Raw genomic sequence first — 17,692 nt, forward strand, 5'->3', positions numbered from 1 at the left:
ATTACGAATCCGACATTAAATTCAAAATCGTGGATTCGTCGATAGATTTTTCAAAATCAGTAGAAAAAAATTACAAATGACCGGAACATCGTTTTAAGAATAAAAACCTGATAAGATCAAGGTGGGTCACTGGTCACCCACCATGACGGAAAGGGTTAATCATAATTACATCAGAAGCTTTTTTCCGCAAAAATACACAAACTGTGGGTTCATATTGATTTGTCATTGCGCCAATTTTTTTATGGTTCGTAAACATGAAAAACAAATACCTCTCAAATTTTCAGCTTTCTAAAAGGATCCTCCTCAATGAAAAAAAAATAAATAAAAATTTTTGATTTTGTTGAAAATTACGCGAAAATTAACGTGGACAGTTAAGAAAGGTGTTTTATTAGAAAGTATGTGCAAAAACCGAAATTTTATTTTTTGACGTTTTTTTGTGTAACTATTAGTTTTCAATACACAGAGAATTGAACAAAAACGAAAAAACAAAAACTATAAGTAAAATTAAGCAGTTAAAAATTTGAAATTATTTGTAGATATTTCTGACACTTCAAACGACACACCAAAAATTTGTGAAGTCATTTTGAGATTGTAAAAAATTGGGATGGTTCACTTGATATAGTCCTCATATATACATTGTGACCGATTTTATGAACAAAGAGAAAAAAATAATTTAGACGAAAAATACCATGGTACAGAGGAAGTACAAAATTAATCTTTTACGGAAAATACTGGGCGCCGATATTTTATAATTGACGAATAAAAAAGAAAAATCAATGACAGGTTGAGCTTGTAGATAAAAAAAGGGCGGAGCTCGATAGCACGAATAAATTTTGACATCTTCAGAATTGTTAATTCCTGACAATTCAGATGTCTCACAATATTTGTGAAAATATTAGCAAGGAAAAATGATAGATTTGAGTCCGAATCCGACTTAAAACTAGTAATTAACTAAACAACTAAGTATTAACTAAACAACATATTAACTCTCACCAAATAAATAAATGATTTTTACTCCTTCTGTCGTTGACGGCTGGTGGAGTTGGTTTGGATTTAGTTGGAGCCAATCATTTTTGTTGCTATTGGATGTCCATTGGAATCCACAACATTTATACAAGTGAGTTAAATATTTCTTGAATTTAAGTCATTATTGATTCGTAAGAAACTTCAATTTTCCTTACGTGTTTTTGTTTCTATTTTCAGATATTATATGCTCTGACACGATCGAGGAACGACGAATCAAGGGCTTCAGGAGTACAAGTTGGCAATCGCTGACAATCTTCTGAGTGGCAGTGGAAAAGCCGGAGTCTCTAAGCTTCCTTTCAATTAAATGAAAATGCAGTTCGGTATTTAGTTGATCATAACGCCTCTAAGTCTTTTTTTTTTAATTTTAATCAGAAGGCTTTTTGCGAGAAAAATGTGTTAAAACAACCCTATTTTACTCCCAAGATTCCAAAATCTTTGTGTACATGTAAATGAGTGGTGAAACGTTTCGCTGGCATTGTTAAAAAGAGTATTTATTTATGTTATCATTATTTGTCACTAGTTATGTTTAATTTCGGGGTTGATTTTTTGTCTCTACAGTTGCTGTGCCACACTCCGTACGAAAAGTATATCGCAAGTCCTGAAATAAAAAAGCCAAAATGTAAAAAGAAAAATGTGATTTTTTACAAAAAACATTCTACTTATCTGATATTGTCAAAACGCAATTGTTTGAATATGAATATTTTACTCACCTACTGCCATCCAAACTCCAAATCTAATCCACGTCTTTACGTCCAGCATCGTCATGAGATATACATTGATTAATATACTCACAGCCGGTAAAAACGGCACGAGTGGAACCTGCAGAGAGAAAAAAGTTTTCATTTATTTAACCGATTTCCCATCGTTCAATTAAGCTATCATTTCCGCAGTGTATTTTACTGTAAATCCAGGTTTTGTGTCAGAAGTTGGTTGGCAATAAATGAAGAAGAGCGTCAGTCCGAGAAGAAAAACGAAAATAACGGTGACTCCGATTGCCCATCCAGTTCCATTAAGTATCTCTGCACCATAAAAGGTGATCATAACAGCCACACAAAAGCACAGAACGACTGTTGAATGAAATTAAAAAACTGTTACTCATATCGAAAGCACATACACACAGTTGAACCTCAAAAAAAGTCAATGTTCGAATGAATGCCTGCTATTCAAGCTTTTAAAATATTTATATTTATTATATAGAAATTCGATTTCATCTTAAAATTTATCTTTTTATAGCTAGCACTAATTTTCCGCAATTCAACTGGGAAACCGTTATTATTTTATAAAAAAAAATAACTGTTCAATGTGTTCAATCGACATTTTAAAAATTCAGTGCAATACGCACGGCTTTGGAATTTACCTCGAACTCATATTTTTCATATAAAAATTTGTTATGATAAAAAAATTTCATAAAAGACTGAAACAACATTTTGGTAAATAATATCCAATCATGCTTTTTGCATACTTCATGGCATGTTAAACCACTGATCCATAGACACGTAGAAATTGCGTTATGAGACAAATAAAAAGTAAAGAAATGATGGAATTAATAGAATATTAAAATGATTATTACAGTAAGCGAAGACGAGGGACGTGACGAGTCGTGCAGTGAATTTAGTCGATAGATACAATTTATTTGCGTTGACCAACTGCTTTAGGATGAATACGATATCTCTGGAATCCCGATCCACTTTTTTTTCGGCTGCCTCGCTTTCTTCGTACCTATAAAAAAAAATCAGGTTCGAATACTCTATTTTTAGTGAAAATCTTGAGACCCGGAACCCGTGTTGAAACACGTTGGTTATAATTATTGAACTTTTGACATGTTTAGTGATCTCTTGAAAAAAGTTTTTTTTCCTTAGTTTTGCATATTTTCGTCTATTCTTTCAATAATATTTTCTCCCTCCAACCTATTTTCCTTGTGAACAATGAATCGCTTTGTTAAAACTTTTTCGTTTCGTTAACAAAGAACAATTTTTTTTTCTTTGAATTTCAAAACCTTTTTTATAGTTAAAATTTGAGTATCCTCCATTCAGATGACAGTGTAATTCATTAATTTTATTAAGAATTTTCGTGTAAAAACGTGCTAAACAAAGTAACGAAAGGATTCAAGGTTAATTTATTATTTACTCACCTCAATATGAGCACCGACGCTGCGACGATGGAATAAGCAAGTAAAGTTCCAATACTCATCATGTCAGTCAATTGTTTGAGGTCGAACACTGCAGCCAAAATTCCTGTAAGTACGCCAGCTGATAATGTCCCTACAAGCGGAGTGTGAAATCTCGAATTAACTTTTCCCATCCACTTGAATATGAGGCCGTCCGATGCCATGGCATAGATAACACGAGGAAGTGGATACATTGCACCTAGTAAACTGAAGATAAATCAATTTTTTATCATGAATATATAAAATATTCATTGAAATTTTAAATTAATTCATAAAAATCCTTAGAATATTAATTTTTTCGAATTATCCGACGAAGAAAGATGTTCCGAGTCTTCGTACTTTATTCATGAAAAGCGAATCGCAAATATGTGAGCAGGTGTTAGCTAGAAAGCATTTGGAACTGTCGCGCATAGTGAAATATGAAACGGTATATTTCATTTAATTGTATAATGGAAATCGTACCAAAACTGATTACTTAACTGACACAAACGTTTTCGGAATAATTACGCAATAATTGCAGATCCACGGATATTTGATGTTTTAATATATTAATAATAATTTCAAACTTCCCTAAATTGAAAAAAAAATCCAAGTAAATATCATGAATGGACGGAATTTCATCGGACGGTGTAACGAAATACCGAAATTTTCGCTTTAAATTTTTGTTTCCTGATTCACCTGATCAGTTTCGTTTATCCTTGAATTTCAGTTTTCCCTGTCGTTTAAGAAAGAAGTAGGAGATTTGCGATAAATATTTACCTGGAGCACAGACCACAAATGGCGCCAATGGAAACGAGCCATTTGGCCCAGTTCCATCCGATGGCGTCGAACATGTGAGGAAAAGGAGCCGCAGCGTTTTGCTCGTAGTAGGGTAAAACGGTGGTCAGAACAGTCGAAACACCGAAGTAAGAGAGAAAAACGACTGTCAAAGAAGCGACTATCGATATTGGAATCGATTTTTTTGGATCTTTAGCTTCCTCTCCAGCTGTCGCCACGCAATCGAAGCCGATGAAACCATAAAAACATTTGGCAGCTCCGGCCATTATTCCTGCTATCCCGTATGGGGCGAATCCGCCCGTGCCATGAGGGCAACTATCCTTCGTACATTCCTCCTCAAGTTTCCAATTGCCGGCATCAGCTATCCGAAGACAAATGAAACAATAGAAATAAGCACATTTTTTACTCTGATTTTTTTTTCGAAACTCTTCCGATTTGACATCCGCTGAGAATGATGAGGATGGAACATGGTTTAGAACTTATTACTATTTGGATCTCTTGGTAAGTTGTTTTCGAGCATCATTCACGATGAATTTTGGATCGCCAAAAATCTCTGAGTAAATTGACACTTAGACAAAATAATAAATATTCATCGATGGCTTTTTAGAGAAAATATTTCGAGATATTCTCATACGAAGTGGATGTGCAAATTAATAACTAAATTTTTCATAGATCACTTGTATACCGATATCGTACATTTGATGGATCCGGCGCAAATAACGAACAGAACGACTCCGAGGTTTATGAGAGTGAAGAAATTATTTGCTAACGAAGATTCCTTGGCGCCGAATGCGAGTGCAGCTAAAAATGCAAATTAGGCAAACCATTAATTTGGCAACGTTTTATATATTTCTCTCATTTGAATAAAATCACTATATTGATAATAACCAGAGAAGGAAATTGTGACAGCAAACGCAAAGAAGTCTGGATACGATGAGAAATTTTCGTTTCTTATGGGAGCAGCCTCTTGAAAGGCCGTGCTCATGGCGTTGCCGAATAGTGCATCGACGTAGATACTCAGACCACGAACGACACTTGCCGAGCCGATTACATACTCGAGAATTAGAGTCCAACCTATAAGAAATGCTATAAATTCACCGATTGTCACGTAACTGTATATATACGCGGATCCGGCTTTTGGAACTCTTGCACCAAATTCAGCGTAGCAGAGACCTGCGACAAAAAAACGTTGCAAGCATTAGAACATAATTGCGATAATAAAAAAGTTGAAATCTCGATCGTCCGAAAACAAATTTTGTAAAAATCTGAACAATAGTAGTTTCAGGATAGAAATCTTGAAAACTGATCAATAGCTGTTGTATCAACTCGGAAACTGAAACTGCAGGTTAAAAACACAATGAAACATTTATCAAATTTCTTGCATCATTTTAAAAAAATTTAATTTATAGAATTATTACGTTTCCGTTTCCATATGGGTTCAGCACACCGAAGATAACATTCGGTCATTTATTTGTTTCTAAAAGAATTTCATCCATGGGAATTCTCCGAAAAAAATTTTTTCCATTTTTATAGTGTATTGAAGTAAAAATGGAAAATTTCACTAAAATCCAAAACATTTTCATATATCAGGGGAATAACGTCAAACAAAGATTGGGCAGAATAACAACCGTCTTCTTTACGGCTCTACTCCAAAACTACGCTTCACGTTATTCATGCATAAAATAAAAATCTTTAGAATGGACACGCTATTGAGTAGATTTATAAGAGTCGAATTATGTTGCAGCAAGTCAACAATTCGAAAAAAATCGATATTTTTTTTCGGGCTCCACAAGCATTTTTCTTCTTATTGTGCCAAACGATGAAGCTAGCCGATAGGACAGCCTGAAATAAAATTATTTCGGCCGGCCCACCGCATACTTCAATTTTCCATAAGAATAACACGTGAAAAAAAAACTTCTGTGAACATTGTTCCATATCATCTGTAAAAAAATTGCACAGATATTCTACTGACATATTTTTGTAGAAAATTGAATTCCCTACAAAAAAAGTCCTTAGAGTCATTGGCCTAGAACCAATCGTTCAACGATTACAGCAGTTTGAAGTTTCTAACGTCACCTAACCAGATTTCGCATGTATCATTCCCTATTTTCGAGGTCGCTCTTTTTAATGGTACTGTTTAAATTGGACTGAAAACTATTTTTAAGTATAGTTTTTCAAAAATAGCTTCTAGGATCGTTATCTAGGCAAAGATATCGGGTACATACTGTTCTCATTTGTTTGAACAAACGACATAAATTGTTTGTCTTTCCTCTATTTGTTTGAATAAATTATGAAATTCAATTAACCAAACCAAATACACATATACAAATATACATAGGAAAAGAGAGAGAGAGAGAAAACAGTTCATTTTATTTCCCGTGCTTACAATTGAATTGATTAACTTATTATAATTACATGTTGGCGTAATACCGAACCGTTTGAGTTCTGTAAGCGCACACGTTGGCGTAATGCCGAACTGCTTCAGTCTTAATTTTTTTAAAATATAAAAAAACAAAGGCTTTAGCCCAATTTAAACAGCACCGTTAAAGGGAGCGACCTCGAAAATAGGCAATAATACATGCGAAATCTGGCTAGGTGACGTTAGAAACTTCAAACTGCTGTAGCCATTGAACGGTTGGTTCTAGGCCAATGACTCTAAGGACTTTTTTTTATAGGGAATTCAATTCTCTACAAAAATACGTAAGTAGAATATCTGTGCATTTTTTTTTAAAGATGATATGGAACAATGTTCACCGAAGTTTTTTTTTCACGTGTTATTCTTATGGAGAATTGAAGTATGCGGTGGGCCGGCCGAAATAATTTTATTTCGGGCTGTCCTTTCGGCTAGCTTCATCGTTTGGCACAATAAGAAGAAAAATGCTTGTGGAGCCCGAAAAAAAAATATCGATTTTTTTCGACACACCCTAATAGTTATACACGAGTAGATGTAGAGATGTTATGAATTTCGGAGTAAAGATTTTAGAAGCAGAGTTGTTTTTGAGTAAAGGCGTAAAGAGAATGGTTGTTATTCTGCCAAAAATTGACTTGATTGAGATGGCCTTTATAAAGAATTTGTGGTCTTTGTAAAAAGCAACGAATAAGATATGATTTTGATTCGACAAATTGTACCTGCGAACATGGACGCGATAGCAGCAATCGCAAAAGATATAACAACAGCTGGACCAGCTTTTTCTTTCGCGACCTCTCCCGCTAAAACGTAAACACCAACTCCAAGGGTAGATCCAATTCCCAGAGCTGTTAAATCCAAAGTCGATAAACATCTTGCGAGGCCAGATTCACCTGGTGAAGTTATTTTTTTTTTTCTTGTGAATGCATTGAATATCATTCCGAAACTCACAGCCCTCATATTGTAGACCATCTATTGAAAAACCGGAATATTTCCAATATTATCGTACATATTATTTTTAGTTATTAACGAAGGCAATAAAATAATAATTTCTCGATTAACACATCTCTAAACACGAAATAACAACAAGCGATTGTAGATCAATCGAATTGATGTATGCAATTTTTTTAACTTGTTTAAGTTTCATTTTAACTGAAAGCAATATCCATTTTGAAGAGTTATAATAACCAGCATGTCAAGTCTGTAAGAAAATTTTCTTCTTCGAGGCTCTTCGACACTGTTACAGTTATAAACCTTTTTAGAAATCGACCTTTTTTACATGAAATTTGTGCATAAAGTCGATGAATTTTTCAAGAGTGCCCGACCAAATTAGTGGCCGATATTTCGACCAGCTCCGTCCTTTAAAGGTTAAAGTCAATTTCTGGTTTAGTATGTATCATTTTTTTTGACCTAATGTTCGAGCTACGAGAACCAAGCAGACTCAATTGATTTTAATAAATTTTGAGTACATTGATGTCTCGCTTATAAAACACACTGGTTGGACCGATTACCTATTAACGGAACTTATTTCTTGGGTATCGAACGAATTGACTTTTCGGTCATTCTATCACTGACTACAATTAAGTAAGTACCCGTTTGTCGTCGGACATTGATTAGGAATTTCATTCCCGAAGAATTTTGAAGTTAAGACTGATATGTTGGAAATAAATGAAGGCTCGATGGCTTTCGATGATTGAAAGACAGATTATTTTTCGTCGTTAAAAATAAATCATTGATGCTTCATATTGGATCAATATTTTATCGGAATGAAAACAATTTCTCGATTTGAGCACAAAGTTCATTAAAATAGTTTGGACTATTTGAAGATTTAGCAAGATAGCTTTCGTTTTTCGCGCATTCGTTGATTGAACTTTGAATAAGCTGACTTGGTTGGTTTATTTTCACAACGGATGCCAGAAAGATATAAGCAAGATCCGATCGGAGTTACGACTGAGTAGTTTGAATAATTGTAACGGTTTTATTAATTCACACACTTCGAACCATTCGCACGGATTATTGAGAAAATAGCAGACCCACGTGTCTTTTTTAGATTTACGAGAAATGAGAGAATCCTTTACTCACCACTTCTGATAAAAGACTGACGCTAAGGAAAAATGTACGACACGTAACTTGTTCACTTCTGAAGTTGGATTATCTGATATGAATGAACTACACTGTACGAAAACGTACACTTCTTATTGGACGGAGAACGTTTCTATTTACTTATCTCGAGTGATACCGAAGATAATCCATCGCTCACGTATAATGTAAAATTAATGTCGACTCTTCTAACCGAAGAAAAATACGCTGCTTTCTATTTGTCCTGAAATGAGTACAGTTCTATGGAACTCATTACGTTATTTTTCCCAAGTCAGGTATTTCGGTCAAACCTATTATTTCTGTTTTTGAAAAACTGTTGCATGTCGAAATAACTCACGAGAAATATAATACACGTATTCGTCAAGTGGGCAAAGAGGTGATAAGCAGAAATACAATGGAATGAAGATTATCATCTGAGATTTATTCGGTTTGCCCAATTAGAATGTTCTATCTGGAATGTCCGATTTCCCAAGGGATGAAAAAAACAGACCGTTCCCAGACTGTTTGTAGAAAAATTCTTCGCAATTCCGGAGCGTGGCAAATGAAAGAAAAATATCCGTATTTGTGCGTAATAAGCTTGCAATATAACTTTTTTCTATATCTTCTGATCCGACTGAGGAACTTTGTTGTAGAACGTATAGTCTCGTACATGGTTGTCCCCGTTGATTTTATTTGATTCATATCTCAATAATTACTGGCTTCGAGTTTTATGAGATACTTATCAATTCTGAAAATTCTTTAAGTTTCTGTTTTAACCGTCGGACTAGATCCGCTTTTAGGGTCGTAATATAGGGAGTATAATATCATGAAATTTCAAGCTCTTTTACAAGGATTAAATAACTCACGAGCATAAATAAATCGTGAAATCATAAAATAGATATCGTTATTAAACAAACGATACGAAAATGAAACGTCGTCCAAACAATTGATGAAGCAAATATTCGGAAATGGATTGGTTTTTTTCTTTTTTTTTTTTCAATACTGCCACGTATTTTGTACATAATTGTTTTTCGATGCGTCTTGTTTTAAGGATCCAAAATAGGGGAAAGTCGGGCAAAGCGGAACGACCTTCCGTGAAAGTGGACATTTCTTTTTGTTTTTTTTTTCGAAATTAATACAGTGGCTTACTTGGCAGAGAGTGAGCGGTGAAGAAGTGATATCCATTGTTAAATTGCATATGTATAAGGGGAAAAAGAAAAAATATTTTCTCATTGAAATACTAAAAAAATGTTGAAAATTAAAATTTGCAAATTGCTTCCTTAAGATGCACGATTTTTATAATTTATAACTGAACTTTTTTTATATTTTAAAAATAACAAAAAAGTATGTGGTTACTCACAATCTCGGCACGGATTCGCAGTCAGTTTTTAAATACTAGTCGGTTTATAAGTCTCGTTTTCATCAACATTTTTTTAAATAATTGTTTCGGTTTGTTTGGGTTGCATGTTTAGTGAGAGGATGACAAAATAAAAAAAATATAGCACCTCATAGAGTGAGCTTTGAGCATCGCGCATCTTGACCATCTTGAGGAAGCAATTTGCAAATTTTAATTTTCAGCATTTTTTTTGTATACAAGGAAATGATAATGTATTTTCTCTACCTTCTTTTACGAACATAAATGTATCTCTTTGTTTAGATTCATAAAAAAAATTGATTGACTAGCCATCAGAAAAAACAGTTTGCAACTTTCAATTTTCATCGTTTTTCTATTTACATTTAAATTAAATAATTCCGACAACTTTGCTGGAAAGTATAGAAGAAATACAGACTTATACACGATATCTTACAAAATTTTCAAAAATTAAAGCGGTTAGACGATTTTTTGAAAAACTCATATTTTTTTAAAATTCAAAAAATCATAAAATTTAAACCGCTCAACCGATATTTCCCAAATTCAATACCAACCTTCCTATTATGATAATCTATTTATAAAAAAAAAAAAAAATTAGTAATAAATCTTAAAATTTTCGGAAGTTAGAGCGTCAAAACTTTTTTATGAAAATTTCAAAACGTCGTAGGATTTGTATTTTTTTTTACAGATTCTGATCAAATTATCAGAGAATGAAGAGCTTGTATAGATTAACATCTGTGCAAAAAGGTAACCCTGTAAATCTCAAATCGTTTTCGAGTTATAAGCGTTTGAATTTTGCAGTGCCATAACATACGCGCGCTCACGCAATTTTGTGCATGTTCTCAAGTTAATTTGATAACTCACGTCTTCTGTCGAACGACAATAGTCTGAAATTTTTCTGTGAGGAGAATATACTTTCTAAATTTTTGGGAGGGCTCTCCGTTTTACCCAGCAGGTTTACCACTTTGCCCGACTCAACCTATATTGATCTAGAGATTGCATACAGAACAGATAATTCTTCTTGTAAACATTGGCAATTTGGAGTTCTTTTGATTAAATAGACAATTCGATAAAATCGTATCGAGGGAAAAATTTTGATTGATATCAAGTATCATTCATGATCAAATTGAAAAAAACATGTGTTTGTAAAGATAAAAAAAGCGAGAACGTTCGCTTTTAATATTCTTCATCGATTGAATATTCTTTCCATTGTATAAATCCTGTTCACTCATGAATTAAAAAAAAAAATTCTCTGCAAACTTGGTTTATACATCGGCACACATATTCATATCGATTTCTGTGGGTCGAAAAATTTTTTAAAAAATCTGTCAGTTTCTAGGCTATCATATAGTGGGCTCTAGCGATTTATCATTGAGCAATAAAAAGAATTATTCGTCCAATTTTGAAAGTAAATGAATTGAGAGATTAGAATAGCGCGTCGGTAGATGAAAAAAAAATTGGCCCTTAAATATTTTTTCAGGTTGAAAAACAATACGGTTGTATGATACGGATAATAAAAATATGTTAGAAGAATTGATCACACATATACTCACTGTTTCAAGTTTACTGAAATCAAAATCCATTTTGAAGAATTATAATAATCGACGTGTCAAGCTTGTAAGAATAGTTTAAACGATCCGCTTCGTTTGCGAGTCTGTTCGACACTGTTACAGTTATTAAAAGTGGCTTTCTGAATCACTTTGTACCCCTTTTGTTTGACCTAACGTTCGGGCTACCAGAACCAAGTAGATTCAATTGATCCGAGTTAATTGTGTGCACATTTTTGTCTCTCTTGTAACACCTACTGGTCGGACTGAGCGTCTATAGACGAAACTTATTTCTTTCGTACCGAACGAATCGATTTTTTGATTATTCTAACACTGACTAAATTTAAGCAGTGTCGTTAGACATTGACTCGGAATTTCAGTTTAGGACTATTTTTTATTTTAAACTGATACTAGCGAATTTCCGTTTGAATAAACACTTGTTCAAATTAATGAGCGCTCGATCACTTTCGACGATTTATCAACACATTTCTTTTTCATTGTCAAAAATAAAAGATTGATATCACATATTGGATCAATATTCCATCGAATTAAAAACAATTGATTGATTAGAGGCGAGCACAAAGTTAATAAAAATAATTGGATAATTTGAATATTTCGCATTTCGCGATAGTTGCCTGAAACCAATCTTTTATTTACACTTTTTGCATTCGTCGATTGAACTCTGAAAATACTGTCTCGGTTTATTTTCACTGCGAGGCAAGACCCGTTCGGAGTCACGACTGATAGTTTGAATAATTGGAACGGTTCGACCAATTCACACACTTCGAACGATTCGCGTCTATCGGTCAATACGAACTCGTCAAACGTTTGAAAATATTTACTAGTTTTCAAGGTAACCCGAAACTGGCCAATAATAGTGGATTTTTATTCGGGTAAATATCGGTGGATTGTTGGAATAGCAGATTCATATATCTTCTTTCGATTAACAAGAAATCAGAGAATTCTTTACTCGTCACTTCTCATAAAAGACTGATGTTAAGGAAAAATGTACAACACATAACTTGTTTACTTTTGATATATGCGATTGCATTACACCTTATGAGACCGTATATTTCTAATTAAGGAGTTTCGGTACAGGCGATACAATGTTGCCATGCTAATTCATGCTAAAAAAATTTAAAAATTCAAAAAGTTCAGAATTTTATAAAATTTGGTGAACATATTCTTTAGTGCCAAATTTAACGACACAAATTTTTTAAGATTTTTCTTCTACACAGTTATCGAGTAATTAATCACTAAAGTTTACGTGTATAAGCATAGCGTTTCCATATATATAGGTATACATTCCGGGCATGAGAAATCTGCTTTAATGCGTAATTACTCGATAGCTAAGTAGAAGAAAATTTTGAAAAAATTTGAGTTTTCGCACTTGATGTTGAAGAACATTATCACCAAATTTGATCAATTTCTTAATATTTTGACTTCTGTACCGAAACTCCTTAAACAGAGAATAGTGTTATAACTGATTTTGACTCATACCGAAAACGATGATAATAATCCACCGCTTACGTATAATGTAAAATAAATGTCGATTCCTCTAACCAAAAAAAATATATTGCTCTCTATTTGTCTCGAAAAGAATACAGTTCTGTGGAAATCATTACGTTATTGTCTCGATCGAATCCATCATTTTTGTTTTGAAGATAAACTGTTCCATGTTGAAATAACTCATGAGAAATATAACATTAAAATCGATGAGGAGGCAACGAGGTGATAAGCGGAAGAACAATGGAATAAAGATCATCATCCGAGATTTATACGACTTGTCCATTTGGAATGCTTTATTTAAAAATTTCGATTTCCTAAGTAATTTAAAAAATTTGATTTCGTGAAATAAATTTACTTTTCATTAGACAAAAAAAATTAAATTTCGTTTCAGTTTGTTGGAAAATTCTTTATAATTGCGGAGCGTGACGGATATAAGAAAAATATTTGTACTTGTGTGATAAGCTTGTAATATAATTTTTTTATGTCTCGTGATCCGACTGAGATTTTGTCGAGGTATGTTGTAGAACACACGGCTCGTGTATGTTTTCCGAAATGAGTTCGTTCAATTCCTATTTTAACAATAACGAGCTTCGAGTTTTATAGGATCCTTAATAGCCTTTAAAACTCCTTGAGTTTCTGGTCACAATTGATTTACTTTTAAGACCATGATATCGGAAGTAAAACGTCAAGAAATGTGAAGCTTTTTAACAAGAATCAAATAACTTCCAGGAAAAAAAATTGTAACCGCATAAAATACATATATTTATTTGAATAAACCATATAAAAATTAAACATCTGTTACGACTGAACGATCGATGAAACAAATATTCGAAAATGGATTAGTTTTCTTTTTATTCATTCTACATATAATTTATGTCATTGTTTTTAAATGGGTTTTGTTTTACGATTCTAAAATATATTGATTCTAAAAAGAGGTTGGCGATCAGAAAATATAATTTTTATTGTAAACATCTGCCTTTCGAAGTTTTTTCGTTTAAATAGACAATTCAATAGAATTGTATCAGGAAAAAGCGGAATGATACTAAGTATTGTTAACAATAAAATTGAAAAAGACATGTGTTTATAAAAATAAAAGATGCAGACTCAAATATTTATAGCGATTCATTTTTCTGATTCGAAGAAATTAAAAAAAAAATATCTGTCAGTTTCAGGGTAATCATACCATAAAAATTACATGCAGATTTTACTCTTATCACTGCGAATCGTTGCATTCAGAATTAATACGTCTCGGCGTGGCTCGGGCCAGTAGATGACAAGGAAGTCAATGTACCTGTCCCGAAATTACCGACTTTCTTGATATTGGAATAGATTTTTCAGCGATTTACAGATTTTATTATCGCCCTGAAGAAATAAGACGAATATTCGTTTAATTGTGAAAGGAATTCTTCGAATTGAAAAATTAAGAAGGCACGTCGGTAATTGAAAGAAAAAATCAGTTCTGCAGTATTTTTCTAGACTGAAAAGTAATGCGGTAGACAGTCTAAATATATTGAAAAAAATCATCAATTTTGTACATCTTTAGGATGATTTGGACGGAGTCATCACGGAATTTTACATTCATATAGCGTGTAAACATAATTATATTTTTGTAAGAGCGTGTACGAAGATGTCAATCATTTTTCGCTTAGTACTGAGATTCAAATTGTTAAAATGTAATGAACATTTTTTTTCGTTGTTTTCATTCAAATGTTTACAATATTTCATCATTTGTTACAGATTCAATCTGTATGATTCATTAATTTCGTTTTTCAGTTGAAAAAAACTAATGAAGTTAGAATTCCCAAATAAAAATAAGCTTCGCATTTCAATGGTGCGAAACTAATATCATGTTTCGATATAACACAATGATATGTTTTTATGCTTGTATGGCCATTGCATGTGCCAATTTTGCATCTATACACGAAGATTTATATTTATACGAACGATCGTTAATGCTATAGGGCGTAATGAGCGTAGAACATTTTCTGTTTACGTTTTGTAATATTTTCACCCTCTAATGGACGGAGATTCTTGAACAGTTGCTAAACTTCATAATGCATCGGCAGGCAAATTTACTGCATTCGTGCAATAAAAATTATATTAAAATTTGTGTCATTGCTGACTAAAACGTCAGTTTGTAAAAGTCAATAAAAAAAGAACTTTTCAAATTGTTTCTTCCGGACCTTTTCACTGGATGGTCCAAACGCCCAACATCGGCGTGACAACTGCAACCAGTAACATTAAGAACGATGTTCCGAGTTGGTTTGCGTTCGACTGGGAAAATACAAATGAGAACAATTCAATAGATTTTCATGATTATAACTAGTAAGTATATTTCTATTTTCTTCAGAGTTGCTTAGCTTTTCATCGAAAACAACAAATTAAGTTATTTTCAACTGGATATAGAACAAAAGGTTTTTTTCAACTTTTTGAATACTCAGTGGTGTCAGAAATAGAGAAGCAGTGGGGTTTTTACTGACTGAAAATCTGACTGAGCGCTTGAGCGGAGTGATTTTTTCGTTCTATTCCCAAACATGAAGCTTGGATTTTAAGCAAAGAAATAAGGGGTTCGATTTTGACAAAAATAGTAACCGTTTTTGCTCATGTTTGCGTCTAATTTCCATCTATTTTTCAATATTTGAACGAAAAACGAAGATCAACGTTTCGTAGCTGAACTCTTTTACTTTAAAAATCGACTTGATAAATTAAAATCGGACTGGTAGAGCATCTACCAACCTTATTGACAAAAATGGCTCTCATAACTTCTGAGTGGAATAACTCAAACTAATTATCCGATAGTACCTGGTATTTCACTGAGAAAGTATATATCAGTACTTATAATCGTGCAAAAAAAATCCAACTTAAAAATGGCGACGATAACATTTTTTGAAAAAACGTCACTTTTTTGTTATTTCCAATTGTCTCCGCGGTAATTACTCATCGATCGGGTCGTTCCAGGGCTCATTCTCGTCGCATGTTTATTCTCTACATTTCGTCTTTTAGTTACTTTTCTCTAACTCCATTGGTTTTCATTTAATGAACAAAAAACTAAAAAGGGTGCGTTTGTTCACTACTTTGTTAATAATATACAAGGTACTCGAAATCTCGTATCCAAACCTATAAACATAAGATCAGGGGACCTTTCTGCATGTGATGGCATTTGCAGTACCCGTTACTATTTTTGTCAAAATCTCATGATTTTGTAGCTTTGTTTGTTGGCCTACTTTGTTGAAAATTTCCGAAAATGCTCTACTTAAAATTTTATAGCATTTACAGAATTTGAAAAGTGCAGTTGAGCCATGTCATGAATATTAAATGAATATATTGGTATTCTATATCCAGTTATTGAGAACTACTTTTACTGTAAAGCACAACATTGTATTGGACTTGAAATGAGTAATGAATAATGTTTCTAATAAAAATTTTGTGAACAAATGATGTCAACCCATGGAAAATACCACAGACGAAACAAATTTCCAGAAGTAATAATTTATAATGCTTATCACTTACGAAGACAAAATAATTGCAACGATCGCCTGTACAACAATCATAACATTTCCAATCCTGATACCATAGGACCGTGCAGTACTTCATGTTCTTGCGTTTTGTTAATTCACACTCGTCTTCACGAGCACATCTTTTAGAAACATAATACTGTTTTTGACCGCCGCTAGTCCAGTATGGTGCACCTTAAAACAGAAGCAAAATCAATATCTAAACAGTCGTCAGACTTCGAATGTTGAAGTTTGTATCTTGGGAGTGCAATGGTAGGTCTTTTTCCATATCGTTTAACTTCTTCACATCGGAAACAACACGAGTATAGCCGTTCAAATTTGTTATGGTATTGTATAAAACAGATCATTGTGAGATTATAAAGCTACAAAAATCAACAACTCTCAAAATTCAAGTAAATTTGGTTAAAAATTTTTTTTCGTTAATATCTATGTTCGAAATTATTAAGAATAAACGTTTTGTAAGAAACTTTAATTACACTTCTGGATGATTAATTGTGAAAAAATATTGAAATGATTCTGAATTTTTACTTAGCGATCCAATATTTGTAAAATTCTTTCTGAAATAAGTGTTAAAAAAAATTGGTTAAGTCGTACGGAATTGAGCTGATCATAAAGACCAAAAAACACTTGTTGATTCAGCACGTGTATAACCTCAAAAACAAAGAGCACGTAATTTGGGTTAGTTCAAGGAAAAATTTCACTCACTTCCCCATCGAACTTCAGACATGCAAACAGTCTCGTTTTGTTCACAAGTTGCAATTGATTTAAGGCATTTTGCGACGTTACCCGCTTGTTTTGTACACACATAACACTCTAGGGCGTTGCCTGGAAATAAAAAACGACGCCAAATTATCATGTTGCCCAGTGGCGATGATGATATTGTGAAGCGTCAAAATTGTTCACAAAGATTTTTATTATTAAATAAAAGACTCCACAAAATTCACAAAGTTTCTGGAATTTTAAACGATAAACACTGAACCGTAATAAAAATTGTTTTATACGAGTTTTCGAAAATTTTTGAACTTTGCCGATTTTAGAAAATTTGACTCACCTATTGTTATAAAACCAATAAATAAGCCCAACAGAGCAAAATACCATCGGCTCATTTTGGAACAGGTGATATAAATTTCATGAAAAACACGTTAATGAACCAAACCCCATGAGTTTTCCGAGCCTACTAAAAAGAGATTGACGTTTGTTAAGAACCACGATGATTCAACTCAACACACGACGCCCATTACTACTCACTGAGTAATACCAAGTAACAGTGAGAACGACAACGATACTTGCTGC

General features: G+C 33.2%; 1 protein-coding gene across 3 annotated transcripts; it reads right to left on the reverse strand.

The window, feature by feature from the left end:
• Window positions 1-1,501: 1,501 nt before the first annotated feature.
• On the reverse strand, window positions 1,502-17,641 carry LOC122408371 (cationic amino acid transporter 2-like). Of its 3 annotated transcripts, XM_043415107.1 has the most exons (12): window positions 17,451-17,641; window positions 17,105-17,224; window positions 16,395-16,573; window positions 7,100-7,349; window positions 4,859-5,143; window positions 4,667-4,771; window positions 3,953-4,331; window positions 3,158-3,400; window positions 2,597-2,745; window positions 1,927-2,093; window positions 1,737-1,845; window positions 1,502-1,624 (listed from the first exon to the last, which is right to left on the reverse strand). In XM_043415107.1, the coding sequence occupies exons 1-12, from the start codon at window positions 17,503-17,505 to the stop codon at window positions 1,533-1,535; spliced, it is 2,133 nt and encodes a 710-aa protein (XP_043271042.1). In that variant the 5' UTR covers window positions 17,506-17,641; the 3' UTR covers window positions 1,502-1,532. The 3 variants fall into 3 exon arrangements, with proteins under 3 accessions (XP_043271042.1, XP_043271039.1, XP_043271041.1); XM_043415104.1 differs by lacking the exons at window positions 16,395-16,573; window positions 17,105-17,224; window positions 17,451-17,641 and adding an exon at window positions 11,382-12,190; XM_043415106.1 differs by lacking the exons at window positions 16,395-16,573; window positions 17,105-17,224; window positions 17,451-17,641 and adding an exon at window positions 8,460-8,584.
• Between the last annotated feature and the right edge of the window lie 51 nt (window positions 17,642-17,692).

This window comes from Venturia canescens, chromosome 3 (genome assembly GCF_019457755.1).
Source record: "Venturia canescens isolate UGA chromosome 3, ASM1945775v1, whole genome shotgun sequence".
Taxonomy (NCBI): Eukaryota; Metazoa; Arthropoda; class Insecta; order Hymenoptera; family Ichneumonidae; genus Venturia; species Venturia canescens.

Coding starts and splice junctions, on each gene's coding strand:
- LOC122408371 (XM_043415107.1), bottom strand. CDS start 17,505: ATGAGCCGATGGTATTTTGCTCTGTTGGGCTTATTTATTGGTTTTATA. Junction 4,772..4,858: donor TGTCACAATTTCCTTCTCTG/GTTATTATCAAT, acceptor TTGCATTTTTAG/CTGCACTCGCATTCGGCGCC. Junction 2,094..2,596: donor GTCCCTCGTCTTCGCTTACT/GTAATAATCATT, acceptor TTCATTCAACAG/TCGTTCTGTGCTTTTGTGTG.